Source organism: Morone saxatilis, unplaced genomic scaffold, assembly GCF_004916995.1.
Source record: "Morone saxatilis isolate NCDOM2014 unplaced genomic scaffold, NCSU_SB_2.0 Contig2, whole genome shotgun sequence".
Taxonomy (NCBI): domain Eukaryota; kingdom Metazoa; phylum Chordata; class Actinopteri; family Moronidae; genus Morone; species Morone saxatilis.
In genome coordinates, this window is record NW_023339762.1 from 16,731,873 (window position 1) to 16,758,848 (window position 26,976).

A 26,976-nucleotide genomic window follows, 5' to 3' on the forward strand; every position below is an offset into this window, starting at 1 on the left:
TATATATATATATATAGATATATACATATATATACCTGTGTTTTGTGCAACGTTCTTGATGAGAAAATGTTTTCTACTCCTTAACAAACATGTTTTCATATTTACAATAACACACTACGTGCTATAACACAAAGGTATCACTGTTTTTACAAGATTATACACTGGTTATTTGTTAGTTTCACACCAGTAGGTCACACAGGTTACTGGTTTATAACAGCTGACGTTTACTAAAAGCTTAATGTGATTGGGTTACTGCTCACGTGGCTATGTGTGTATCTATACAAAAAAAAACTACATACATTTTTATTTTGTTAAAGCCACATAAAACTAGAACATTTCCACTCGTATTGCTTTGGGTTTTGTGCTCAGGTATATATATATATATATGTATTTTTAAATGGCTATATTCAGGCTTTCAGTAGGCTGCTAGCGCTGGCTATGGGGCTGGAGAGGAAGTGGAGTTTGGCTTACGTTGAGAGGAAAGTGGGCAGAGCCGCTGAAGGATATCAGCTCAGGCAGAGGCAGAGAGGAGGACACACACAGCGGAGGAGCGAGGCGTCGACAGCGGAGAGGAGGAAGGGCGGAACGATGCGGCCGAAAGACCCACCAAAACGGCGAAAATCGCCCGAAAACTCGACGCTGGCCGCGGCAGATGACGGCGGATAGCCTCGGCCTGGGAAATGGGTAAGAATTTACGAGTAATCCGACATTAATAGCTGAGAAAATGGGAATCAGGGGCGTCTGGCAATATGGTGGAAAGAACGACAGTTAGACGCAGTGTTGTAAAAATGGCCATGGTGTGTTGTCAGCGAAGAATAAAGATAACGACGCAGAGAGTTTAAATTGCATTTATTTGTGTTTTATTTGATGGAATTTGCACGTTTGCTAGCCCTGTTTCGAGTTAACTTAGTTGATATATTGACAAGCACATTTGTTCTCGAGCTTTTTTTGGAGTTATTTCAACCTACGCATTTAAAATTTGCTTTGTCCTTGAAAAGGGCAAATGCCCTTGTGCGAATTTGTTCGACAAAAACAACAAAATTGAGCAAATGTTTTCGTTTTTTAAATGTTGATTTGAGACTCATTGACGTCAACTCAACAAGCTTTAGTAGATTTTTTTTGTTTATTTTCAGTATATCTGTTTTTAGAGGTTTTCCATCGAATTGTAAATCAAAAACCTATTTCAAAATCGATCATTTTTCACAGTATCTTACCACAGAGTGTACAGATGTAGTTTATGACAAGATTTAAGTAAGTGTGGGATGCTTAATACTTAGTATTTAAAATTAGTTTAAATAAATTGTAAGAAGTTGTCAAAATGCTTTAAATATGACTATTCAACCCAATTCTTCCAGTGCAGACACTATACATAAACTATACTGGATTTGTTTGTCAAATATAGGTCCTATATGTTAGAAAAGCTTTAGATATACTTCGAAATACAAAATAGGGTGTTGGCTTTTAACCCTTTGAGGTACTGGATGGAGAAGTAATTTGAATATGTACTTTAATTTTGTTTTCCCATTTCACATTACACAAGCAAGACATGTAAAGAAGGATTTTTTATGTTAGAAAGCTTCACTACAGGTATGTGAATTGGAGGAAACTCAAAATAACCTTATTAAAATTAAATAAAGAAATAAATTCTTCTTAATATCAGGGTCTTGTGGACATGGTTGTTGATTTATCCACGTAAGGCAAATACTACACATTATACAACAGATGATGTACTCTTTTATAGTAGGTATTTTTTATATCTTAAAACTATATTGTTAAACCCAAAGGATTAGTACCACCCTGCACGTAACAAAATGTCCTCCTAAAGCTATTCTCGATTGAATGTTACAGTTGAAGACACATTTAGTTGCATTTTGAACCACCAAGACACGCATAGATGAAACATTTTCCCGATTAAATATGCAGCGGCTTATTTGCGATTTTTCTTAATATGTTAATACGCTTGAAAATGATCTCAAATCTTAATGTTAAGATCTTAAAACGCGTACAGCCCTTTTATATCCGGTGTCTATGCCAACGCAGGTTACAAATTTGTGTGACCACAAAATTGATCATAATTATGTTTTGTATTTTGCAGGGGTTCCCTTGATGTTTCTCAAATTGCGTCAAAGAAGAAAGGAGATAATCTGACCCAAGCTAAATGGTATGTGTTTTTAACTGGTCCAGGTTTTAAACGTTTTCTGCAGTCTTTCTATTTTCTTGGTCTTTACTGCTAGATACATGTAACCAGTAGGGTGTGCTGTTTCCTCTCTTATTGTTTTATTTTTGTATTTCCAAGGGTTGACATGTAGCCACCGTGGGGCCGTGAATTGAAGGACTCAAGTGATTCACACCGCAATGGGGACTTGTAAGTATAATTTTTTAAGATAGATTAATTGTTAAATGGGCATTGAACTCTTCAAATTGAAATTTGATTTGACTCTTTTTAATGACCACACGTGAATAAACAGCAGAATAACAGTGTATTTTTTCACTTAAATGTGAGTGACATTACTAGGAAATGCTGCTAAACATAATTTCTTGATGTAGTTTCGGTGCATTATAACAGGCGTTATTAGTTTTCACTAAAAGCAACGACAGTCATGTCTCACCGTGGGACAGTGCCATCTAGTGTATGATGTAGCATGGTTTTAAATGTTAATGTAAAACATGTGTATGTGATCAAATACCTGACTCTGGGGGAGTCATTTAGCGGTAAGTTTTAAATAATTACGTAATTTAACTCAGATTTTAGAGTGTTTTGACCTTCAGTGATTCTGACTTATCATTTAAATAGTTTGACAGTTAAGCATCCTGCTGAAATGTGATTAGATTATAGGATGCGCCCAAAAGTGTTGTCATCAATGTTGAACTCTATCTGTACAATCGTTGCTTGTATATTTAACATCCAGATTTGTAATATATTCGCGATTGTCTTTCAACTAGCCAGCTAAACTGTGAAGAACTTAACCGTCGATAATTACTCGATTGGCAAACTCTTTTCGTCATAACAAAGTCCCATATTTAAAAAACGACTATCATCAAATCGCACTTATATCAATCATATCTAAAACACTGACATTTCATAATACTACCGTTGCTTGGGGGGTATGCATTCCCAAAAGTTACGTCAGATTGTGCTTCCATTTCTACGGCGTAAAGAGATTGACCTTTGTACAGTATCCTTCATTACACCATATAGCAAATTACTACCTAAGAAGCTTGGATGTTGCCTCTCCTTTTAGAGTTGTACTCAAATTTAACTTGTATTAAGATGCCCAGTATAACTCAGCTGTGGCTGCTAATTCTAAACATATAGACCCTGTGTCCGATTGAGCACATTGTACAGTCTTACTGCCACATCTGTCAGTAGTAGACTTCCTGTGAAAAAATTGCAAATTAGATCTAAAAAAACATTTTGTAAGTTGGCAAACTTTGACATTTTGCGAGGATATTTGTAAACAAACTATTGGTTAATTTGTCAATACAGGTGCACTTTGAGTCCTGGCCTGTAGAGGGCATCATGACCACAAAGATTTTATCAACTTTCGTGATTTCCCTATAAGTTAAATATTGGGCGTTTTGTGGTGCATTTGATCTACAACATTCACTGTTTCCTCACGCGACCGCTTTACACCTTGATTGATAATTCTCAGACAACCTGGAAACACCAGCCGAATGAAAGTCCGTTTATAATCAGTTCCTGTCTTTATTGGCATGGATGATGCTCTTTGCAGCCAAAAGAATGCAAATACTTTTGCACCAAAATATGAATTAAGAGAAGCCCATCTTTAAATAGAAGTAATGTCTTGAGACATAACAATAGCAACAGTCTCCTGGGATTAGGGAACAGAAAAAAAGAACTTCCTACTAGCTGGTAATGCACATTCAAAACATTTACACTCACTCCAGTTCATGGGTAATGAGTAAGAGAAAATATTAAATTGTCTAAAGGTGGATCATATTCTTTTTTTAGACAATGCTTACCCTAACAAAATTAAAGCAAGTTGCTCTGAATAGAGACAGGCACATTTCTGGCTGCCCCCTTCATTTTTTCTACTAGACTTTTTTGAGTGAAGGCAAAGTGGAGTCCTTAGAACAAGCTAAAGAATAAGACTAAAAACCCCCCAAAAGAATATCAAGGCAAAACCACAAAGTTGGCAATATGAATTGCTTTGTTCAACAATGAGAATTAAGTCAAGTAAAAAAAGGTTTTCATTTTGCCATCAGTTGACAGCTCTGAGATGTACAAGTTTCTCAAGAGCGCATAAATGCACCACACAACTCAAGAACTGTCAACTATACACAGAGTGACCCATGTTGGTTCACGTCTGCACGTACCTTAGTTAAAATGTGGGGTGCTTCTCTGATCGTGCATCACAGCCGTTGTTTTTCTGTCCTGGTTTAAAAAAAATAGTCTGTGTGTTGTAAAATCCCTCTAAAGACATAAGGATAAAATGTAATTATTATTAAGTAATAAGACACTCAACGAGTTGTAATTATTAGCCAGATTCCAGAAGTGTAACACTAACAATAGTTGCATTTATGCTGTATTGGCCCATCTCCCATACATTGCAAACCTTTTACAGGATGTTTTGAACCACACAGTGTTGGTTTAACCAGCACAACCATTGGCTGACAATAAAAGAGTCATTGGTGAGGTTGCAGTGTTGAAGGTTTCAGTGAAGTCAGATTTGGAAAGATGTTTTTGAGGCTTAAGGGTTCTGTGAAAAGTGGGTTCTTCAGAGAACCCAGAGCAGAGCTCGACTTGGGCTTTACGTTGACTAAATCAATTTCATTTAAAGACACAAGCGCTTGAAACTGGTCAAAGTGATCCACTTGTTAACTATTTCTGTGTGGATCTGATGTCTGGTAATAATGGGTATCATTCATTGTTCTCTATCTCGTCCACAGCGGAGACATGACGGGTGTGAACATTTTTGAAATTTGAAGAACAAGAAGACAGCTCTGTAAGTTTGTTTTTTTTAATGTGTATGTATAAATATATATATATATAGTATTTATTCACACGCTTACTGAGCTCATTAATATAATAAAAATATATTTTTAATTTCTAGATATTATTTGTTCCCATGATCCCATTTGGATAGGTTGAGGATATTGCACTCAGACACTTTATTGCTGCCATTCACTGTTAACTGTAAAGGCCAGCAAAAGACCTAGATGTTGGCAGGTAGAGTGCATAAACAATGGGGAAGTCTGTGAATGTAAATATACTACTTTATGGTAGTACATACATAACAAGATTTTATCATGTGGCTAATTTCATTATTGCTAATAATAGAAGTAATTTTTTGGCTTTATGTGGACATTGGCTGTGTTGCCTCCTGTTGGTACGTTACAGAAAAGGCCACATTCCTTGAGAGTTGCTACATTCTCTACTTTTGCTAAAATATCAGATAGCTTTTTAGGCCTTAAATATAAAAAAAACATTACACGATCAATACGATGCCACAATTACTTTCATTTTACGGCCGTATTTGAACATTTGAAGCACTGAGGGGCATTTTTATTTTATTTTTTGCACTAAAGATGTATGAAAAATGCCATTGTTTTGAAGGGTTGCTTTAATACCTATTGGATGCTATTATGTTTTCTATCTGTTGGTCAGTCATGTCTTTGCTTTGGTGACTCATTTTGACAATTCAGGCATGGGATCTTAATTTGCGTAGGATACAGCTTTGTTTGCTCACATGCCAGTGTTTTGTTGTTTTGATGGTAATTTGTTTGAACCACACTGTTGTTGCGTAATTGCGTGAAAATTTGTATGCATAACACATGGCGTGAATTAGGCTAACTAGACTCATCATACCCCTGGTGGTCAGTTTCAGAATTTATTCGCAAATTACTGGAGACTCAATTGAGACCTCATTTTACTGATTACTTTGAATTCACCAAATAATATATTAAATAAGAGCCACAAAAAAAAAGACAAAACGTACATTGTCAGTATAGCTTGTTGCACTTCTTACTGTAGTAGTTAATAGGAAGAATCCCCATGTGGGAGCTTCTGTCAGATCTATTCATTTATTTCATGTGTTGCTTAAAACGATGTATTGAATGTCTTATTGCAACTTAAACGGCTACGTCAAAGTTTGACTGTAAAACAATATTTAAGGATGCTGGATTACAAACGTCACCCAAATATGTTGCTTGCATTTTATACATTATGTTGATATGACTTTTTTAAATTACAGTTCATGAGAATAGCAACTTCGTTAAATATTTTAACAATTGTGTATTCTTACAAACGCTCATATAACACGTCCACTTCCGCATTGCTAGCCAACGCAACTGAAAGCTAGCCATGAATGTGACTAAACTGTTTAAATTTCAGTCTAGTTTAGCATGCCGTCTAAAAACTGGTGGACAGTGAATCATTACTCATTTCAGTTGCACTGTGGGCTTACAACTTTTCCCTCTTTTTTTATCCTATCAAGACCCCATTCAACTGGATATTGCTGAAGTGGAGACAGCGTTGTTTAACGTGAAGATTTCAAGTGATTTGGCAGTTAGCCAAATTTTGACAAGATGAAACCGTTTTCTGACTGGACTTTGGCGTTTGGACTTTTTTTTTTTTTTACGACAACATGGACACTGGAACACTGTTGCTGGCTGTATAGTGGACTTGTTGAAAAATGACATTGTTGTTTTTGGGAAACCCAAAATCCGCCTTTGTACATTTGATTTTCAAATGTTGTTTTTAAATAAAGTGTATGTCCTCGTATTTTTCCTGGCTTTGTTTCATTAGCTAATTAACCAGCAAATCACAAGAAGATATTTGGCGTTTTATATTTTGATAACGTTGAAGTCCATTAGCTCGGCTGTTGATTTAAACATTTCAAATATCTATACAACAAACTATTGCACTTACTGTCACTTATCAACAAGGTTTGCCCATTTAATTTATAAGCTAGCTAAGTGTTCAAACTTCGTACTGGGTTGATGAATCTCACGAAGTAATGCTCTCTGTTTCGGGTGTTGCTATACAAAGGAGATTCACATTCGATTGATGAGCTAAAGGGGAAAAAGGTTGATGAAAATGCACCCTTGTGCTTTGTTAAATCTCAACTTAATCAAAACAGTTGGCACTTATGTTTGTAAGATACACTGACAGTAATTTAAAAAAAGGCTTTTGGTCAGAACACAATGGTTTCTAAAGGCTCTCTAAAATGGCTCCTGGTTGACCTCCTTCCTGTCCTGCAGGAAGTGATGCAATTGCTGCAGAATAATTACACACTATTTTTTTTATTTTTTATTTACAGCCTCTCGGTATTCTTACATTTTATTAAGTGGGAAGAAATGTTTCAACTTAAAAGCTTCTGACCTAAAGGCTGAACACATATATACAAGTTTTATTTTCACTAAAGTAAAATTTAAACATAATAAAAGGGGTGGGACTTATACATCACCTGAGTGTGGTGTAAATGGAAATAACGTCAATCAAAGGCAAAGCTTTCAGAGCTAGGAAGGAGCTCTAGATGGCGGCTGAGCCTTGGGAAGGGTGCCATGGGCTTTCGTCAGACCGTTTCTCTTGCCCGTTTTTCGACCGCTACCGCTCGTTTCTGACTAAAAATCAAGAGATTTGACCGTACGATCGGTGTTTTAACGGGAATTTGTGCGTTTTGTGTGGTTTTTGTGCTGTTTTTCCGAGCCGAATGAGCCGTCTGTGTGCTGGGGAGTGCTTGTCGTTGTTTTCCATACTGGGCTCTGGCAGCCATGGCGCGCCTCCATTTTTTAGTGTGCTGCTCGCGTCTGTCGCTCTTGAGTCTTGACAGTAGATGAAGGACTTTAGAGGCCTGCAAGCTTTTTTGAAACAAAGCTCCTTATTTTTTTGTAATTTATTGTTGTGGTGTTTCTTTCTTTTTTTTACTGCTGATTTTTATTCGAGTCGGATAAAAGCCTGTGATACAAAAAGCGAACGTGAATCTTAATAGTTCATTTATAGGTTAGCACCTTTTCTTCACATTGAATCGCTCTGTTTACATTGTATAGAGCATTATTTACCGATTCTGTTATTCTTAAAGCTCATTTTTCTAATCCTTCATCCGATGACGCAGTTACAATTAATTGCATGCGTCTTGATCCGTGGACTATATTGAAAGACACAGGCCTAAGTTGGACATTTGACTTGCTTGTATCTGCACCTGTCATTTTTCTTCGCTATATTTTACATTAGCGATGTAAATAATGATCCTCAGATCTGTCGATTTAATGCCCTTTTTTCCCAACTCGTGTCGCACCGCCTGGGTTTTAACTGCCACCCGAGCAGAGGCAGTCTAGTGGGACTTGTATGATAGTTCATGCTTCCTCTAACTTTTTGACAGTAAATACCAGGACAAAAGATCACCCCATCAAAGATTTTCAGGATAATACGATGATGAAGAATAAAAGTAAAAAGCAAGAGGATGAAGGATCGACTCAGAGCAATGCATCAAGGTATGAGGCTTTTACTTTTTTTTTTTTTTTACCTTTTGCATATCTGCCTTGATTGTTTACCTTGTCAAGCATGGTTGATCACCTGTGTATACATTTGCGACGTGGTTTTGTTGGAAGTGCACCACTGTCATGAATGACCTTGCTATTGTTTAATAGCCACACCCTGATTTTCCTATCATTTCTTACTCTCAATACTGAGGTTTCAGGCCTGTGTTAAGAGATCATTGCCCACAAGATGTATGTGTTAGACCAGAGGAAAAAAGCCATTTGTTCTGTATTGTGTTGCACATGATTTGTCACAAATGTTTGATGTCTCATCGCTATAAAGTAACATGACCTTGTCTTACTAGTTGGTACTGCATTGCACCATTTTATCAACGTTGTTGTTTGGTTTTTATTTATTTCAGAAACTATGTATTGCTTTGGTGTTCCCTTTTGGTCATACTATATCCAGACTTTTAGATGGGTTTTATATATATATAGATAGATAACATGCTTTGTTATTAGTTCTCTGACCTTAATACAGTTTGCATGTGGCTACAATTTTTCATTTTTATATCATTCTGTAATCTTTTATTTGGACCTGTACTAAAAGTTTTAGACTTTTAGGAAATTCAAGTTCTCTCATGCTTAGTTATTTATGCTCATTAAAGCCTTTAATCCAAAAGATTTTAATATCTTGTAAATCATTTTGTTTTGTTTTAGATGGGTAGTAAAACTACTATATTATACTGATTATGACAGTTATGTCGGTGTTCACCTGCTTATGTAACAAACACTTTTAACCTCCAACTGTATATTTGATTTCAGGAGAAGGTTTTTACTTTCTGTTTCGGGCCTTTATTGCAATGGATCATTTACAATTTAAACATTTATCCTGACACACAATGATTGTTTATTCTTATTAGTTAATCACTTGTTAAGCAAGATATTTTAAGTATTGATAGTCTATCACATATATTTATTGTCATTTTTAAGTATCTGACAAGTTTAAAGAACACTTTTTGTATTCTTTATTGGCTGTATGGAGATTGATGTGTTATTGAAGCATCTGTTTTGAACTGTTTTTGTTACAGCAAAACAATGTTATATTCTATTCAAATCTGGCTTTATTTGTACTAGTCAGGTAAATTATATTTAAAGGCCTGTGGACAAGAGTCTTGACACTTATATATGACATTTTTTACAGTATTGTTTGGTTTTCTTTTTATAAAGATGGTAAATGGGCAAGTGTGTATTTATCATCCTCAGGTATCTGAATCTTCGAATATCAAAACGAGTGGAAACACCATTCTATTTTAATCAATAAAGATGGTTTAAAAAAACTAATATCAGGTCATTTGCATGGTGTTGGAACAATGCCGAAATTCAGAATCAACACAAGTGGCTACCCATTATGTTTTTTTTTTTTTTTAAAGGAAAGAAAGATTTTGTGTTAGTTAAGAGTTTGTATTTATTGCATAAATGCTATGGCCCAGTGTAAGTTCATAGTATTAGAATTGCTGCCATGTTTTCACATCAAATAATGCAGCCTGATCTCAATAGACTGTTGTGTTTTTAGATAAAGACACAGAGAAGTTTGGATGCTAAATTCAGGTAATCACCCTCAGCATTTTACTGACTGTACACTGCAGCAGGTTACATCACACTTGTAGTTTTTCTGTGTGATCTTGTGGCAGCCATTTTAGTATTTTCAGCTGTGAGTGAAATATGTCCTCTGCTACTGGTGACAGCCTAACTTTTTCATACTGATAGATGAGCACTGTGGACACTCAGAGCAGCAGCATAAGCAGTAGAGAATGCAGTGATTTTATGTAACATCACATCTTATAATAAAGTACTACTACATATGTGCTCTCCTAAGTCACAAAATGGCCCTTGCTTTGTGTGCCCAGCTTGCTCACTTATCTGTATTAAAACTCAGCTCAGAACTACATGGAGGAGGAACAGGAAGAGTTCAGACCTTGGGAAGCCTGCACACTGTGCTGCTATTGGCTAGAATTCCACCTAGCAACACGCCAGCCAATGAAAATTCAAGATTATTTCCACGCCCCGCCTACGTTTGACCTCACTTAAAGCGGAAGGAGCCATGCACTTCCGAGTCATTGAAACTGCACAAGATGCAGGCTGTGAAGTCTGGTGTTATCATATGCATTTTAACACCAGTTAGATTGTATTTATTTACTTCCAATCAGTTAACTCATGTTCTTCTTTTAAGTTATACTCCAATAGATGTATAAATACATCTGATTATTATTCTTTACACATCTAGTAAGGCAAATTAGGAGTGCTCTTCTTAAAAACACCCAATATATGAAATTAAGGTTAAGCGTAAATACTAATTTTAATCTTGAAAACCCAAATCTATGTGATCTATGTAGGGTAGTGACTCCAGGAGGTTTATTTTGAATGGTTGTAGCACCCCCATGTGCCCAGACGAGGTACTGCAGAAGACTGGACAGGAGAGGTCACCATACCAAGCTAGATATTTTATCCACTGATGACCCCCATCACATTAATGTGCTGTCATCTCAACATATCTGCTACGGTCTGTTGTAGTTATTGTAGAAGTAATTTATGTATTTGTCTAAAATTATTTTGATTTATATGCATCGAGATCTACCCCGTGAGATGTACCATGTTGTTTACAAAGGGGTTTCTAACGCAGTTTTCTGAATAAATGATGTTACCAGCCACAGGTTTTGAACCTCAAAAGAAGACTCAATATATACAAATGTTAATTAACAAAACACATAATAATGATAATAATGTCTCTATTTTCTGTTTTCTTGTGAAATCCTGAATAGTTTTACTTCTTTAGGCTAAAAATACTTCAAATAAAATAAAATCTGAAAAGAAAAATGAAAATCTTGTTAAACTGATCACAACTCATATTCAGCTGAAGCCATAACCTGTGATGAGGGGTCATAAGTAAACACTGCTTCAGTCAGAAGCTATAAAGGTTAGGAACTAGTTGCATTATGCCCTGGACTCATTGTTTCATATTCATCAGTCAGTCTTTAGGTTCTTATTCCCCCACTAAACGTTTAATGAGGATACGACATAGGTGACAAAGAGTGGGAGCACTTATGCAAATGTACGGTGCTGTCCAATTATTCTTATCTCTCTGGATAACATTATAAAGTAATTATGGCCATTGTAGCTTTTTCTGATGATATTACTACTAAACTGTACGCCACAGGTAATTGGAGGTTAGCAGAGAGGAAAGATTTTAATACTTACAGCTTTGCTCAGTTTTAACATGTTATTTTAGTGTTGATACAGCAGATCTTAGGCTTTTCAAAATGACAGAGGATTTGTGTGCCCTAGAGAGAATGGGGTTATTCTAAGACTGTTAGCTGAGTAAGGAACATGCTGCATGATGTAATGAGGTTTCTGTTTCCCCTCAGCTGACAGTCACAACTTCCTCATGCCATCAAGCTCTTGCACTTTCTCCATGTCGTGGTGACAGTGTGTGCACTTTGAGTTTGAATTTTAAGACATTTTTCAGTTACTGCCACTATCAACTCCGCTCACATGTTTTGCTGTGTTGTTGTTGGGTGTGCAGAGTTGTGTAAGCAAATACATGTGCAATGCAAAATGGAAAGAATCAACGTGTTCTTGCTCCTGTAGCAATTCAGCTTCAGAGGAATCCAACCGATCTGCATCGGAGTCCGGAAGTCAGTCAGAGAGCGAGCATGGCAGCGAGAGGAGGAGATCCCACAACTCCGAGTCAAACAGCTCCTCAGAGTCAGAGAGTCACTCAGAGTCAGAGAGCGAGTCTGCAGAGTCCAAATCACAGCAAACCACAGCAGAAGTCAAAGACAAACCAGTTAGGAAGAAGGAGCGTCTGGCAGATGTGAAGAAGGTAAAGGTCGCTGAGCTTTAGAGAGGTACCCAAGTCTTCTGTTCTGACTTACCGTTTATATGAAGCACATTAGTGTTCCTGTCCTCTTGTAATGGAGATTGAGTTAACCTTGTTGTGCAATCAGGCTCATAATGTGATTATCAAGGTTTGACGTGCTCCTGTATGATAGTTGTAGCTGCAACTGGTGTTAAGCAAGATTTACTTCAGCCATATTGTCCTTTTTATCTATTTTAGCTGTGTCCCAGTTCCATGCTTGTTACCAATTCTCATCAGGTTTTGAGTGCAGTGTGGGCACACTGACCTGTATACACTTATTCACTTTTAATGTGCTGTTGAAGTATACCATTGTTCCACAATGCAATTTCCAAAGGAAATGGAGGCACTACTCAGCTAGAGAGTTGCAGCAGGTGGTGGTAAGATAGAGATAGATGGCTACAGAAACATCTAGGAAAACTTTTTAAAAACCTTCCAAAAATGTAAAATATGTGATTTTCTGACTGCTAAAGCAGTATACTATGACACTTAGCGTATGGCCCAGTTCATATGATAATTGATTAGGTGACAGACAGACAAATAATACTCAAAATTAACTCAAAAATCAAGTGTGAATTTTTTGAGTTTTATATAAATGTAAACTGAATTGCTTGGTTCTGGGCTGTCGGTCAGACGAAGTGAGACATTTGAAATGTCGCCTGGGACAGCAGATTAATCGATAACTAAATGAAGTGGCAGCCAGATAGCACATGCATGTTAATTATAATTTGTAATGGAATTGGGATGTTCGATTTGTATAATGAGACAGAAAAACAGTCTCTGACAGCAGTTGATCTCTCTTTACAGATGTGGGACGAACATCCAGACGTGTATGGGGTTAGGAGGTCAAATCGCAGTAGACAGGAGCCGGCTCGTTTAAACATTGGAGCTGGGGTAAGCAGCTGTGAAAGAAAGCTTGAAGACAAGCTCCATACAATTGCCACTATTGCTATCAGCTCCTCTAAACAAGCCACTTGTGCCATCTAGTGGACGTCATGAAAAAGTGCGGCTACATTTCTTGATGAAACGTGTATCTGCTGTGCTGTCTGTATTTACAGGGTAGCAGTGAGTCTGAGAGTGAAAGTCCGAAGAGAAAAACACCACGAGCCAAGAAAAAAGAGTAAGTATGAAGAATGTGAACATCTGTTTTATTAATATTTTATTTATTTCAGATGTATTTGATAGTACTGCACCATATTTTTTCAACTCTGCCATGTTGTGGCTGAACTCTCGTTAGCAAGGTTTTTGGCATTCAACACTCGATCCATACAGTAGTTTTGCACAGTTCATGTCTGTTCTTTTTCATTGTGTTGCGAGTCTGTGTTCATATTGTGATTCTTATCATTTTAAGGTTGTTTGTAACTGGGTATCTGTTTGCTCCAAATGGGCTGTTAGTTTCAGTCAGTCAGGTGATGTTCTACATTTAAATCCAATCTGATTGGTCAGATCAGCGGCTTATCCCTGATCACACTGGGTTGTGGTGAACACCCCGTGACCAGTATTTCATGAAATTTGAAATTGGTTCCAGCAGTGGTGGGCCTTGAGGGTGAACTTGTGGCATTTCTTTGTTGTAAGAAATATCTGGAAAGATGATGACTCAAATGATGAAGAGGAGGAGGAGGAGGAGGCTACCGACATTACAGACAGTGAGCAGGAAGAGAAAAAAGTTAGATCCAGACGACTTCCTGCTAGAAGGTAAGAGTGTAGCGAAGCCTGGCCATCAGACAGCTACCCACTGGTCATCTCCAAATCATTTCATATTGTGTAAGCAGTTGTTTTTCCATTTACTTTGGTGTATATATAGACCTAATTTTTTTTTTTATTCTAAAAATTTAGTCTAAAATAGATCTACGATTGAATCTAATCATAAAACATGATACAAAAAATGCTCCACCAGTCGTTTGCTGCAGTTTGCCAGTCGACCAGAAACCAAAATCACTGTGCCAATGATCCCTGAGGTTGGTTTGTGTCTAAGTAGTTTGTGTGTTTCTGTGCTTACAGACCTCAGACCAAATCAGCAGTCAAAAAGCAGCTGTCCCAAAAGGGAAGGAAGTCCAGGAAGCAGGACTCATCCGCTGAAGAAGATGATGACGAGGAAGATGACGAGGATGATGAGGATGATGAGGAAGACACTCCCAAGAGACAGACTCGAAGAAGGGGCGCAACCAAAGTCAAAAGGTGCATTTCTGAACTCCGAGATTTTGAATTATCGTTGGTGCAAGCTCGTCCTTACATTGAAGCATTAGACAGGGACATTTTGACTCCAGGCCAATGTATTCCATCCCAACGGGCGTTCAAAAGTTTAGCAACTGCACAGTTTTCATATTGATCCGTCACCTGTATCCACTTGGTCCTTATCTGTTATCTTCTGTTGTGTTGCAGTTATAAAGAGGACCAACATGACTTTGAAACCGACTCTGACGACTTGATTGAAATGACGGGAGAAGCAGGCGAGGAGCAGCAGGATGATGACAGTGAGACCATTGAGAGGGTTATGGACACAAGGACAGGCAAAAAAGGAGGTGATGCATTTTAACTTGAGTCCTAATATTTTAAAAACCACGTTGCTCCCTATCAAAATATTTGCCACATGTTTTGAAGTCTAAAAGTTCTTTTTTTGTTCTGCTCCTCTAGCCACTGGGGCTTCTACTACTGTGTATGCTGTGGAGGAAAGCGGGGACCCGAGTGAAGGCTTTGACCCCGAGAAAGATGAGGGAGAGGCTCAGTATCTGATTAAGTGGAAGGGCTGGTCCTACATCCACAACACGTGGGAGAGCATGGACTCTCTGACGCAGCAGAAGGTCAAGGGACTAAAGAAACTAGACAACTATAAGAAGAAACACGAAGAGCTAACTTCATGGTGAGAATCTTTGTCTTCGCATTAACACTTTATTTGCAAAGGTAAGTTGTTTTTGAAAGATTTAACTTTTTGCTCCGTGCTTGTCTGTAGGTTGAACAAGGCGTCCCCTGAGGATATAGAATTTCATAACTGCCAACAGGAGCTCACTGCTGACTTGAGCAAGCAGTTTCATTTTGTGGAGCGCGTTATCGGTAAGAATTCAGTATCAAATGCAGTGCTGCAGATAAGGTTGTTAAATATGCGTTGAACTTGTACTAAAAGGAATTTTCTAATTAACAGCAACAAAGACAGGAAAGACACCAGGATCCTCTGACTTCCCCTGTAAGTCCATTGTCTTCATTTTTCACCATCACTGTTACATTCTGTCCTTTTTAATGTTCTCCTGTACTATACATTTCCATCAAGTATTAGGTTGTGTAGTAATTTGCCTGCCTTTTTAAACAGCTCACAGTCATAAGACATCATCCTCCAATGAGCCAGAGTATCTATGCAAGTGGATGGGCTTGCCCTATTCAGAGTGCAGCTGGGAAGATGGAGCTTTGGTTAGAAAGAAGTTTCAGCCCTGCATTGACAGCTTCATGAACAGAAACTCCTGTAAAACCGTCCCCTCTAAAGACTGCAAGGTAAAGAGTCGAATCTTTTAATCGCCTCCCTTTTATTTGATATTAATTGAATCTGAATTTTTTTTTTAAAACAGTTATGTTTTTCTCCTCCTTAACTAACTACCTCCCAACTATCATTTCAGGTGTTAAAGCAAAGACCGAGGTTCGTTGCTCTGAAGAAACAACCACCATATATTGGAGATGAGAACCTTCAGCTGAGAGATTATCAGCTGGATGGGTTGAACTGGTTGGCCCACTCCTGGTGCAGGTACTGTGTAAATAAATACAATAATTCGTGTTGGTTTTGAAAAAATTTAGAAAAAGGTGAAAACCATCCTTTTTTTTAATGATTCTTCGTCCTCAGGTGTAACAGTGTTATCCTCGCTGATGAGATGGGGCTCGGAAAGACCATCCAGACCATCTCCTTCCTGTCCTACATGTTTCACCAGCACCAGCTGTACGGGCCCTTCCTACTGGTGGTGCCTCTGTCCACGCTCACCTCCTGGCAGAGGGAGTTCGACACCTGGGCCCCGGACATGAACGTGGTGGTCTACCTCGGTGACGTCATGAGCAGGAAAACAGTAGGTTGAATGTGCAGGGCTTTGCTGTCTCTGGTGTTCTCTCCAGAGTCGCTTACATAAACTTACACGGTTGCTTCTGTTTTTGTATAGATCCGTGACTACGAGTGGGTGAACCATCAAACGAAAAGAATCCGTTTCAATGCACTATTAACCACGTATGAAATTCTACTTAAAGACAAGGTAGGTGCAATGATCAGTATTTCTTTATGTTTGTGTTTTTATTGCAGCGTGTCTCTGCAGGAAGAGAATCAGTCACTTTGATTAACAAGGACTTTGTTTCATTTTTCTCCAGGGCGTGCTTGGGAACATCAACTGGGCGTTCCTGGGCGTGGATGAGGCTCACAGGCTGAAGAATGATGACTCCCTGCTGTACAAATCGTTAATGGAGTTCAGGTCCAACCACAGACTCCTCATTACTGGCACTCCGCTGCAGAACTCCCTCAAAGAGCTCTGGTCACTGTTGCACTTCCTCATGCCTGACAAGTACGTCCCGATTTAGACGTTCAATAAAGCGAACAAAAGCAGGGAAAAATCAGTTTGAATTCTAGCCGGATATGAGTGACATTTCTTATCTCTGTTGTCCACTGCAGGTTTGATTCCTGGGAGGATTTTGAGGACGAACACGGGAAAGGAAGGGATAATGGTTATCAGAGTCTTCACAAAGTCCTAGAACCCTTCCTTCTGCGACGTGTCAAGAAAGACGTGGAAAAATCTCTCCCTGCCAAGGTGGAACAGATCCTCCGCGTAGACATGACTGCACAGCAGAAACAATTCTACAAGTATGATATTATTTGTCTCCTGAAACCTGTTCTTTACATCCGTCTTTTACACAAACCTCAAGTGCAAGCTGTATTTCTCCTCTCCATTAACTTGATTTGTTCCTCAATATTTTCAGGTTTATTTTAACGAGGAATTACAAAGCCCTTTCCAAAGGCACCCGAGGCAGCTCCTCTGGCTTCCTGAACATCGTTATGGAGCTTAAAAAGTGCTGCAACCACAGTTTCCTCATTAGACAGCCTGAAGATGTAGAAAATGAAACACAACAGGAACACCTGCAGGTAAGTCTCCTCATGAACCCTCTTTAGCTTCCAGCAACACCTCAGGATATATCTGCTCTGCAAAAAATAAACTAGTTTTGACATAACATGACAGTCCTAACAGGAGACCCGGGGCTACTTAATCTGTCTGGAACTTTATGTTCACACCTTTTTTTTCTTTTTTATATTTTAGAGTCTGGTGAGGGGCAGTGGGAAGCTGGTGCTGCTGGACAAACTGCTGACCAGACTCCGAGAAAGAGGCAACCGCGTCCTGATCTTCTCCCAGATGGTCCGGATGTTGGACATCCTAGCTGAATACCTTGCGAAGAATCGCTACCCATTCCAGGTAAGCTTGGCACGTTTTCAAGGCTGCATTCTGCATTTCTTTACTACACAGGACCTCAGCTTGCGTGCAAAACAATATTCTGTGTCAGGGCAACACTCCACTGTATGGAATTGTTGTCACTCTAAGAGGTGCTGTAGTTTGCATCAACGTAGGAAAACCAATTCCACCTGGTATGAGTTTGTGGTTGCTCAAAGGTGGGCAGGGGTACAGTATGATGTGTAAGGACATCATGTACACAATTCTCTGCTCATTAACGTTTCTTGGATCAAAAGTAAAAAAAAATTACTTTCTGCTAATCTGAAGTGATTTTCCAGTTTTTGTGTGCCTTTTTTCATTATTTGCAGAAAAATGTATGTACATATAGTGCTGTTACCCTGTCAGTGTTAATGATAGTATACCTCCATCGGGTTCCACTAACATGTTCTATGCTGTATCACCAGTATCTAGAGAAACTGTGTCTACACTGACAGTTTATGGAGGCAGTTTTTGACTGTTGTCTTTATTGGTGTTTACAGAGATAGGGCTGTTGGATGGGTTGGACTTGGATGAGGATTAAATGTCAGTGTTGTTGCACACATACTCCGCCAGGCTGAGAGATCATGTGGTTATTTATATCAACAAGTTATTTTCTGCTAAAGACCAGCTGAACTCCTGCAAGTCATTCTACTCGGGTTGTTTTTGCTGACATAGTCTTTGGCGTAGACTATTGTGATCGGTCGGAGCATAAAGACTAGGGTACTAAGGCGTGTAGAGCAAAGTGATGCCAAGGTTACAGCAAATAGCTGCCCAGGAAATCTTACAAAGTTGTGGTTCTCTGTTTGCCTCTCTTCTCTTCAGCGGTTGGATGGTTCCATAAAGGGAGAAATCCGAAAGCAAGCACTCGACCACTTCAATGCAGAAGGCTCAGAGGTGTGTATACTAATGACTACTAATGATACCGACTGATAGACAGGGAAATTCCCAGTCTGTAAACAGCAGTTTTTTAATTAAACTGCAGTAAATAAGACCTTTTTAGTGTCTTAATATAAGTAATACATTTATTGTCAAATGCACACCACATATATTATAATGTTAGCATATTAAGCATATCACAAAAAGCAGTCTTGGCAGAGTCTTATTTGAAACAAGACAGTTTTAAACAAACAATACAGTACATTTTTGTGCTTGTTTTTTGGACTACTTTATTTGAGAGCGGTAGGAGGTGAAGGATATATTTGACAAATGGTGCAAAAAGGATCAAGTAAACATGGTTTCTTGAAAGAAAGTAAGGTTTGCAGTAAGTTGGATTCATGATTTCCCTATTTTGTTCTTATTATATATAATGCAATTTACAAATGTTAGTGTGTGCTTAGGCGTATTGCTTGATGAGATCTGTAGTAACAGTTTCTTCTGCTTTCTAGGACTTCTGCTTCCTGTTGTCCACCAGAGCTGGAGGTTTAGGGATAAACCTGGCCTCAGCAGACACTGTAGTCATCTTCGACTCTGACTGGAACCCTCAAAACGACCTGCAGGCACAAGCCAGGGCGCACAGGATCGGCCAGAAGAAACAGGTAATCCACGGCTTAAATTGATGACTTTCACACAGCAAATCTGATACGATCATTGTATAGTAAGTAAGAAAACTTAATCTACGCTTTCCTATTCATAGGTGAATATTTATCGACTGGTCACCAAAGGAACCGTGGAGGAGGACATCATTGAGAGGGCAAAGAAGAAGATGGTTTTGGACCATCTTGTCATTCAGAGAATGGACACCACTGGTCGAACTGTACTTGACAGTTCGACCAACTCAGGAAACACAAAGTGAGAGAGAATCGAGTTACAGGCTTTTTGCTGATTGATTTAGTTCATATTGAGATACTGAAACTCTCTCTGTATTTAACATTGCTGCTTTTTCGCAGTTCAAACCCATTCAATAAGGAAGAACTGACTGCCATCCTCAAGTTCGGTGCAGAGGAGCTTTTCAAAGAGGCAGAGGGAGAGGAGTCAGAACCACAGGTATTAAAATGACTGAATATCTTCCATGCATGAAAAATACTTGTTACATATTTGTAAAATGAAACCAGGATTTCTTTGTTTCTGTAGGAGATGGATATTGATGAGATCCTGAGGTTGGCTGAAACGAGAGAAAGTGACCAGGGCTCAAGTGCTACAGATGAACTTCTATCTCAGTTTAAGGTACCTGGGAGTTGTTACTGTTTTGTAATGTTGCATTATTGTAAAGACCTACACTTAGACCGTCATGTCAAAGTCAGACATTACTCCCTTTCAAATCCTATCCTAATTTTAATTGTTTTCTTTCTTTCGCCCCTACGTGTTGCTGCAGGTGGCCAATTTCACCACTCAGGAAGAGAGCACTCCGGAGTTGAGTGAGGGGAAGTCCATACGGGAATGGGACGATATCATCCCTGAAGAGCAGCGACGCAAGATTGAGGAGGAGGAGAAGCAGCGGGAGATGGAGGACATCTTCATGCTGCCCAGGAGCAGGAGCTCTAACAAGAGGGTAAGAGAAGAGTTTACAGATTGATTTGAGAGAGGGAGAAAAAAAAGGTTGTTTGCCCATTTCCAGCACTGGTATCTCTTGGATTCTCTTTCAACCCATTTGAATCAGGTCATGAAGTGTTGTTCTGGTTCTTTCAGGCTCAGGCCAATGACAGTGATAGTGATGTGGGCTCCAAGCTGAAGAACCGCTCCTCGGGCTCTGAGAGCGAGACTGATGATAGTGATGACGACAAGAAGCCAAAGAAGAGGGGCAGACCCAGAGCCCGCAAAAACAATGTGGAGGGTTTCACTGACGCAGAGATACGCAGGTAAAGTATTGAGCATTTTTCTACACTTTTTATTCGTTTTTTTTTTGTTTCCTTTCATGAACAAAGATCAAATTTATTCATTCAAATATATCATTAACAGGTTCATTAAGGCATACAAGAAATTTGGATGTCCACTTGAGAGGTAAGCATATTGTTAACTGATAATACTAATCATGATAATACCATTTGATTTGAAGTATGAAAAATTAAGGTCTTTGACAAACCATGCAGTCAAGTTCTCTTTTCTGTCTCCAGGTTGGAGGCCATCGCCCGAGACTCGGAGTTGGTTGACAAATCCATAGCAGACCTGAAGAGACTTGGTGAACTGATTCATAACAGTTGTGTGACTGCTGTGCAGGAGCACGAGGAACACCTCAAAGAGAACCCAGTTGAAGGTATTGTTGGTTTTTACGTGTTTAGGTTTTTTTTTTTAAATTATAGCATTTTTTACAGGCCCCCCCAAAAATTGATGCACGTTATTATTCCAGCCAAAGGTCCTGGGAAACGGCGAGGAATCAACATCAAAATCTCCGGAGTGCAGGTCAATGCCAAGTCCATCATCCAGCACGAGGAAGAGTTCGAACCTCTGCACAAAGGAGTGCCCTCCAACCCTGCTGAGAGAAATAAGTAAGATACCACCGCTTTACAAGGGGGGGAGCACAGGCTTTGGATTTGTATGATAAAATGTTCTAAAAAATGCACCTGTGTTGCAGATTAAATACGACAAAGTTTCTGTTTCTCACAGGTTCAAACTGACATGCAGAGTAAAGGTAGCCCACTTTGATGTAGACTGGGAACTGCAGGATGACATTCAGCTCTTGCTTGGTATCTACGAGCACGGCTTTGGCAACTGGGATCTGATCAAGACGGATCCTGACCTCAAACTCGCTGATAAGGTAAACATCTCTCTAATCTATCTCTAATTAAGGACAGTATAAAAACACAAGCTTATTAACTCAGCTTATTAACTTGGACCCACACTGGCCTGTTTTTAAATATTGTAAAAGCTTTGAAAAATAACCTTTACGCGGCTGCAGTCTTTCACTTCTACCTCACATTTACTTCCCTCCGCACAGATTCTCCCTGACGATCCGAGCAAGAAGCCTCAGGGCAAGCAGTTGCAGGCGAGAGCCGAGTATCTCCTCAAGCTGCTGAAAAAAGAACAAGACAGCACAGACTCCAAAACAGGGGAGGAGGTATGCAGCTATTAATCACTGAGTAACTCATCCATACTGTTTTCACAACATGAAGTTTGCCTTTGATCCGCGCAAAGCGACCTACCAACCCACCCACACAGCTCATCCAGTCTCTTCCTCTAAAGGTCAAAGTGAGGAAGAGGAAGCCTCGGGTGAAAAAGGAGAACAAGATTCTCAAGGATGAGCAAGGCAACGACATCTCCTCCCCACGCCTGTCCGACAACCCATCGGAGGAGGGCGAAGTCAAGGTCAGTCATACGATCACCACTGGAACACCACAGTGTGTTGAGGTTTGTGCCGGGTCTCGTTGTAGCCTCCTAAATTAGTGGCCAAACTTATTAGTAGTGTTAGTTGACATTAAAAACAACAACAAAAAAAATCTACTTTTTACTAATAAACAAATTTGATTTTGTAACCTAGCAAAGCCATTCCAACTGCAAACCTTGTCCTCAGTGCCCCTGCTGCTCTGTTTTACTTAAAGTAAATGAAATGCACACATTGCCTGTTGGTATGCCACATTACCATCTTGCGTTGGTGTAGTAGCACTACAGCAAACTATAAATCAGGCCACTTCAACGCCTTAACAAAGAGGTGTAATTCAGATTTAGTTTTCTAAATAAGCAGAATAATGCTATATTCAGTGAACACTCTTCCTCACTTGCTGTATAACCATCTGTTTTGGTTTTGTTTTTATTTATTTATTACAGGCAAATAATACATGTATCACAAAAAACAATGTAATGCAAGGGAAAAAAAAGAATTGGACAAAAGTAAAAGAATAAATAAAGTAAACAAAAGACAAAACAAAGTTGATATGATCAGTGATTCAAATACCCTGTATTTAAAAAAAACAACTTAAATTCAGATTAGTTCTTGATTGGGCTTTAAATATAAATATTTGACATAACAGAATAATCGTATTAATTATCTGACATCATTTTTTTCATCCAGAACCCCCAACATAATGTTCACATGTGTAGGTTTGAAACGGATCTTAAGTGTCTTCTGTTATATTGTTTAACATACATTGTCTTTTCTCGTGTTTGAGCAGGACGACGGAACAGAGAAGTCCCCCGCCAAGAAAAGACAAAAGAAAAAGGATAACAAAGAGAACAAAGAAAAACAGGGAACTCCTAAAAAGGACAAGGACGGGGACAAAGATAAAAAGGGTACCAAACCCAGAAAAGAAAAGGTACTTCAGCAAAGTATTCGTGACCGGATCATATGTGCTTTGCTCAAACTGTTTCAAACTTACATTATAGCATTAAAATGCTACACGAGCCTAAAAGAACATAGCTAGAATGCTGTGAATAATCTTTTAAATGTATGACTGTATGTAGCTTAATTGTCATGATGTCTTGTATTTTTGTCTTTCAGGCTAAAGGAGGCAAAGGGAAGAAGACTCAAGGTCCAGTCCACATTACGGCTGGGTCTGAGCCCGTCCCCATTGAAGGAAAGGAGGATGATGAACTCGACCAGGAGACTTTCAGTATTGTGAGTTTCTTTCATTCTCGTGCAAAGATTAAGCCAGTGGAGTTTGATGTGTGAGAGCTGTGTACGTGTTGTAGTTTTCTTATCATTAACAAGCAGTTTATTTAAAAAATAAAAAAATGTATGCTTCTGTGTAGTGTAAGGAGCGCATGAGGCCGGTGAAAAAGGCCCTAAAGCAGTTGGATAAACCAGACGAGGGTCTATCCGACCAGGAGCAGCTCCAGCACACTCGCACGTGCCTACTGAAGATTGGAGACCGAATCACAGAGTGCCTTAAAGCCTACAGCGACCCAGAACATGTCAAAATATGGCGAAGGTGTGATGATTAGATATCATCTTGGTGAAATGAATCACAATACTCTCCCGTTTATCTCTGCTAATTATTCTTTTGTGCCCTTTTTTTGGCAGAAACCTCTGGATATTTGTGTCTAAGTTTACAGAGTTCGGTGCAAGGAAGCTTCACAAGCTGTACAAAATGGCTCAGAAGAAGCGATCCCACGAGGAAGAGGCAAGTTGTTCCTCTTTCTCATTGTTAACTCGGCCTTATCAAAGTGTTATAAAGCGAACATGATCTTTTGTAAATCGCAAACACTGAAAAAAAAAAAATATCCTGTGACATTTCCAGAAGGAACAGAAGAAGAAGGAGGATCCTACAGGGAGGGTCAAAAGTTTCAGACCGGAGCCGTCTGGTTCCAGTCGAGACTCCACGGGTACTCAGCCATCGGCCAAATCTGCTTCACACTCGAGTCAGCCAGGCACACACGGACACCACAGAGAACCGTACAACGTGGCTAATAAGCGCCACTTTGGCAATGATGGTATGTGCGGACGGGATTGTTTTAGTTTAAGGCACAGAACATGCCAAACAGAGCGAGCACCGGAGAGCTTCAGAGGCTCTGGTAGGCAGGTTTTTTTTGCTGGGCTAGCTGTTTCCAGTCTTTGTGCTAAGCTAAGTTAACCATGTCCTGACTGTAGCTTCACTTTCACCCGACAGACAGTGGTATCAATCTCATCATTAAACTCTCGGCAGGAAGGTCAATGAGTATTTCCCCAAAATGTTAAACTTTCCTTTAACTGAAGCTGGGTGTTTTAACAACTGCTTTTAAATGTGTCATTACAGATAGGGGAGACTGGCAGAGGGACCGTAAATACAACTACCCAGGTAACAGCAACCAGTCATGGCAGGGAGACAGACATCATCCCTATGAGCCACATCGCTACAAGGATCACTATGGTGATCGACGTTCACATGGAGACTCGTACCGCAGCTCAGGCAGTTACCGCAACAACAGCTCCCCTCGAAAAAGGCCATATGACCAGTACAGCAACGACCGGGACCACAGGGGTCACAGACCTTATTACGACAGGTGGGCTACTTCAACCCGGATTACATGTTTTTGTTTGAGTATTAGGGAACTATTGTGTCATACCACTTAAAAATGCTATAAATGATATTTCAGGCATCCAGACCCCAAAAGAAGACGCAGCGATGAATTCCGTCCCAACTACCACCAGGGAAGAGATGGCCCTCTGCAGGACTTCAGGAGGATGCCAGAGCACAGGCCAGCAGGTCCACCCGGGCCAGAGCACTATAGCAGGCCCTTCCACCCTGACAAACCTCCACCGCTGCTGGACCCTCGCTCCCCGCAGGCTCAGAAGTCTCCCCAGGACTCCCGCTCTCCGCCCGAGCGCCCCGTAGAGCCAAACACTGCAGCAGATCCGAACTGGAACAACAGGAAAACATAAAGTGTGCCAGTGCTGGCTGCGAAACTGATCTGTGTGTTATTGTCCAGGGTCAAAGCCACATGCTGCTGATGGACAAGTCTGGACTCACCAATCATAAGCTCACAGTTGGAAAGGGAATGAACTTTGTACCCTCTTTACCAGCAAAACTGTTCTGCTCTTTTCCTCCAGCGACTCTGGCTGTGAATGATTTGTGCCCTGAAGGAAGAAGTTTGTTTCCCCCGTCATCTTCACGATGAAAAAGAAAAAACTAAAACAAGCATCTTTATTTAAATGTATTGACTCGATCAGTCAACCATGACTAAGACTGAGTGGAACGCTGATGGATGCTTAGTCCCATGGACTATTAGCTAAGGAGAATTTAGGATACATGAACTGCTGACTGATCTCAATCCTAAAAGTGCCTGAAGGTTTTGGCCTTTTCGAATGGTAAATGTATGGGATTTTTTCCCAAAGGACGTATGACATGGACATTATTTTTTTTGTGTTTAGCTTTAAGTCTTGCAAATGATGTCATTTAGAAGATGATTCAGTACAAAATGTGCAATGTGTTATCATCTGCACCTTCGAAATGTTAATCCTGAACATGTAGCTGAGTATCACCGTGTGGGTTAAAATGGTGGTGTGATGGGACCGCCTAATTCTTTTTGAAATTTGAATGATCATTGAAGCCAGTATGCTTTCTCTAAAGCACTCAACAACAACAAAAAAAAGTGTGAACCTGTTTTAGCAAACTCATATTTCTCACATGTACAAATAATCATTATTTCTCTACTTGTGTAGCTATATAAATCATTGCAATCCTCTGCTTTGTTCACTTTAACCACTTTCCTCTTGGTAGGCCCAATGAATTGGAAGCTTTGTAAGCAGTATTTATTGCAACAACTTGTGCAAAGGTTCATAACACTATGTCTTAGAGCTATCCTTTATTTTTGCCTGTCAGTATTATGATGGTTAAGAATGGTACTTCCGCATAGTTTAGTCATTTCACCCATCTTTCCACCAACTGTATGTAAGTACTCAATTATGTCTGAAAAATACTATGTGATAAAAACATTTTCCTGTCGTAATCTATGGTTTGTTGCTGGTAGGTTAAAAGGTTACCAGGAAGTTGCTGATGACATTTCATTATGTTTATTACCTTTGGTCACTATTTTCCTGTGCCAAATCTGGTCCTGCTCTGACCCTCAATTGTTTTTTTTAATGCTTCTCCATTTGTGCCTTATTTATGTGTGTGTTATCATACTGTATATTGGTCCATGGGCAGTACTGGGGTCTAACACAGGCAGGATGTGAAGTATTAAAGTCACATTTTAAGGAAATCGCTCTGAATGACTAAATAATTCAGTGAGAACAGGTGAAGGGACCATGTATTCTGGTAATCATCGTGTAGTTTCCAAAAGAGTTGATGATTTGAGGGGAAGATATAAACATTGATATACAGAAATCATGTGTGTTTCGTCCAGGGCACTTAATCGACTTGTTACAGTGAACAGCCAGCACCTCTTTTCTTCCTCGTTAAGCAAGCTACAGTTCCTGTATCATATGTTCTTTAAGAAAGTCAAAATAATTTATATTTGTGACAAAACCACTCTTCATGAGAAATGTGCTGTACATATGTTTGGACATATGTAATAAACTTTGTTACACAATGTCTTCTTTCTTTTCCCTCCTGATATTGCAATTTAGCATCAACTGCATCATTTATCATCTCGTCAGCAAAGACACAGAAATGTTTCAGGGCAGGCATTTATAAATGTCTCCAAGTGAGTTCTTGTAAGTCAGTCAGGTGGCCAGAAGAGGCAGCAGCTACACTCTTTCCAGACTTTCGGAAATAATGGATTCAGCATGAATACAATCAAATGTATAGGTTAGTGGGATTCTTCCTGATGGTCACATTTGCCACATTCATTATAAAAAATTACTTAAATAACTAAATTGCTGAAACTTTC

General features: G+C 39.3%; 1 protein-coding gene across 2 annotated transcripts; it reads left to right on the top strand.

Annotated features, from left to right (window-relative positions):
* Nucleotides 1-515: 515 nt before the first annotated feature.
* chd2 (chromodomain helicase DNA binding protein 2) lies at nucleotides 516-26,678 on the top strand. Of its 2 annotated transcripts, XM_035664796.1 has the most exons (42): nucleotides 516-684; nucleotides 2,096-2,161; nucleotides 2,297-2,365; nucleotides 4,912-4,967; nucleotides 6,459-8,457; nucleotides 12,091-12,325; nucleotides 13,166-13,252; nucleotides 13,417-13,478; nucleotides 13,934-14,053; nucleotides 14,360-14,536; nucleotides 14,741-14,880; nucleotides 14,993-15,218; nucleotides 15,309-15,409; nucleotides 15,498-15,539; nucleotides 15,663-15,841; nucleotides 15,964-16,088; nucleotides 16,185-16,401; nucleotides 16,492-16,581; nucleotides 16,694-16,884; nucleotides 16,992-17,180; nucleotides 17,297-17,459; nucleotides 17,632-17,784; nucleotides 18,622-18,693; nucleotides 19,185-19,334; nucleotides 19,433-19,587; nucleotides 19,686-19,782; nucleotides 19,870-19,962; nucleotides 20,111-20,287; nucleotides 20,425-20,594; nucleotides 20,695-20,736; nucleotides 20,850-20,989; nucleotides 21,083-21,221; nucleotides 21,340-21,490; nucleotides 21,671-21,790; nucleotides 21,916-22,038; nucleotides 22,842-22,982; nucleotides 23,168-23,284; nucleotides 23,419-23,597; nucleotides 23,690-23,789; nucleotides 23,907-24,099; nucleotides 24,402-24,648; nucleotides 24,742-26,678. In XM_035664796.1, exons 5-42 carry the CDS (start codon nucleotides 8,312-8,314, stop codon nucleotides 25,025-25,027), a joined length of 5,535 nt encoding a protein of 1,844 aa, XP_035520689.1. In that variant the 5' UTR covers nucleotides 516-684; nucleotides 2,096-2,161; nucleotides 2,297-2,365; nucleotides 4,912-4,967; nucleotides 6,459-8,311; the 3' UTR covers nucleotides 25,028-26,678. The 2 variants fall into 2 exon arrangements, with proteins under 2 accessions (XP_035520689.1, XP_035520690.1); XM_035664797.1 differs by lacking the exons at nucleotides 516-684; nucleotides 2,096-2,161; nucleotides 2,297-2,365; nucleotides 4,912-4,967 and adding an exon at nucleotides 10,019-10,053 and having other exon boundaries at nucleotides 8,332-8,457.
* The last annotated feature ends 298 nt before the right edge of the window (nucleotides 26,679-26,976 follow it).

Bases quoted from the DNA above. Each gene is read 5' to 3' on its own strand.
- chd2 (XM_035664796.1), top strand. From the start codon at position 8,312: ATGATAGTTCATGCTTCCTCTAACTTTTTGACAGTAAATACCAGGACA. The intron at 14,537-14,740 runs GTGCATTTCTGA...GTTGTGTTGCAG, and splicing joins GGCGCAACCAAAGTCAAAAG to TTATAAAGAGGACCAACATG. The intron at 21,222-21,339 runs GTAAGATACCAC...TGTTTCTCACAG, and splicing joins AACCCTGCTGAGAGAAATAA to GTTCAAACTGACATGCAGAG.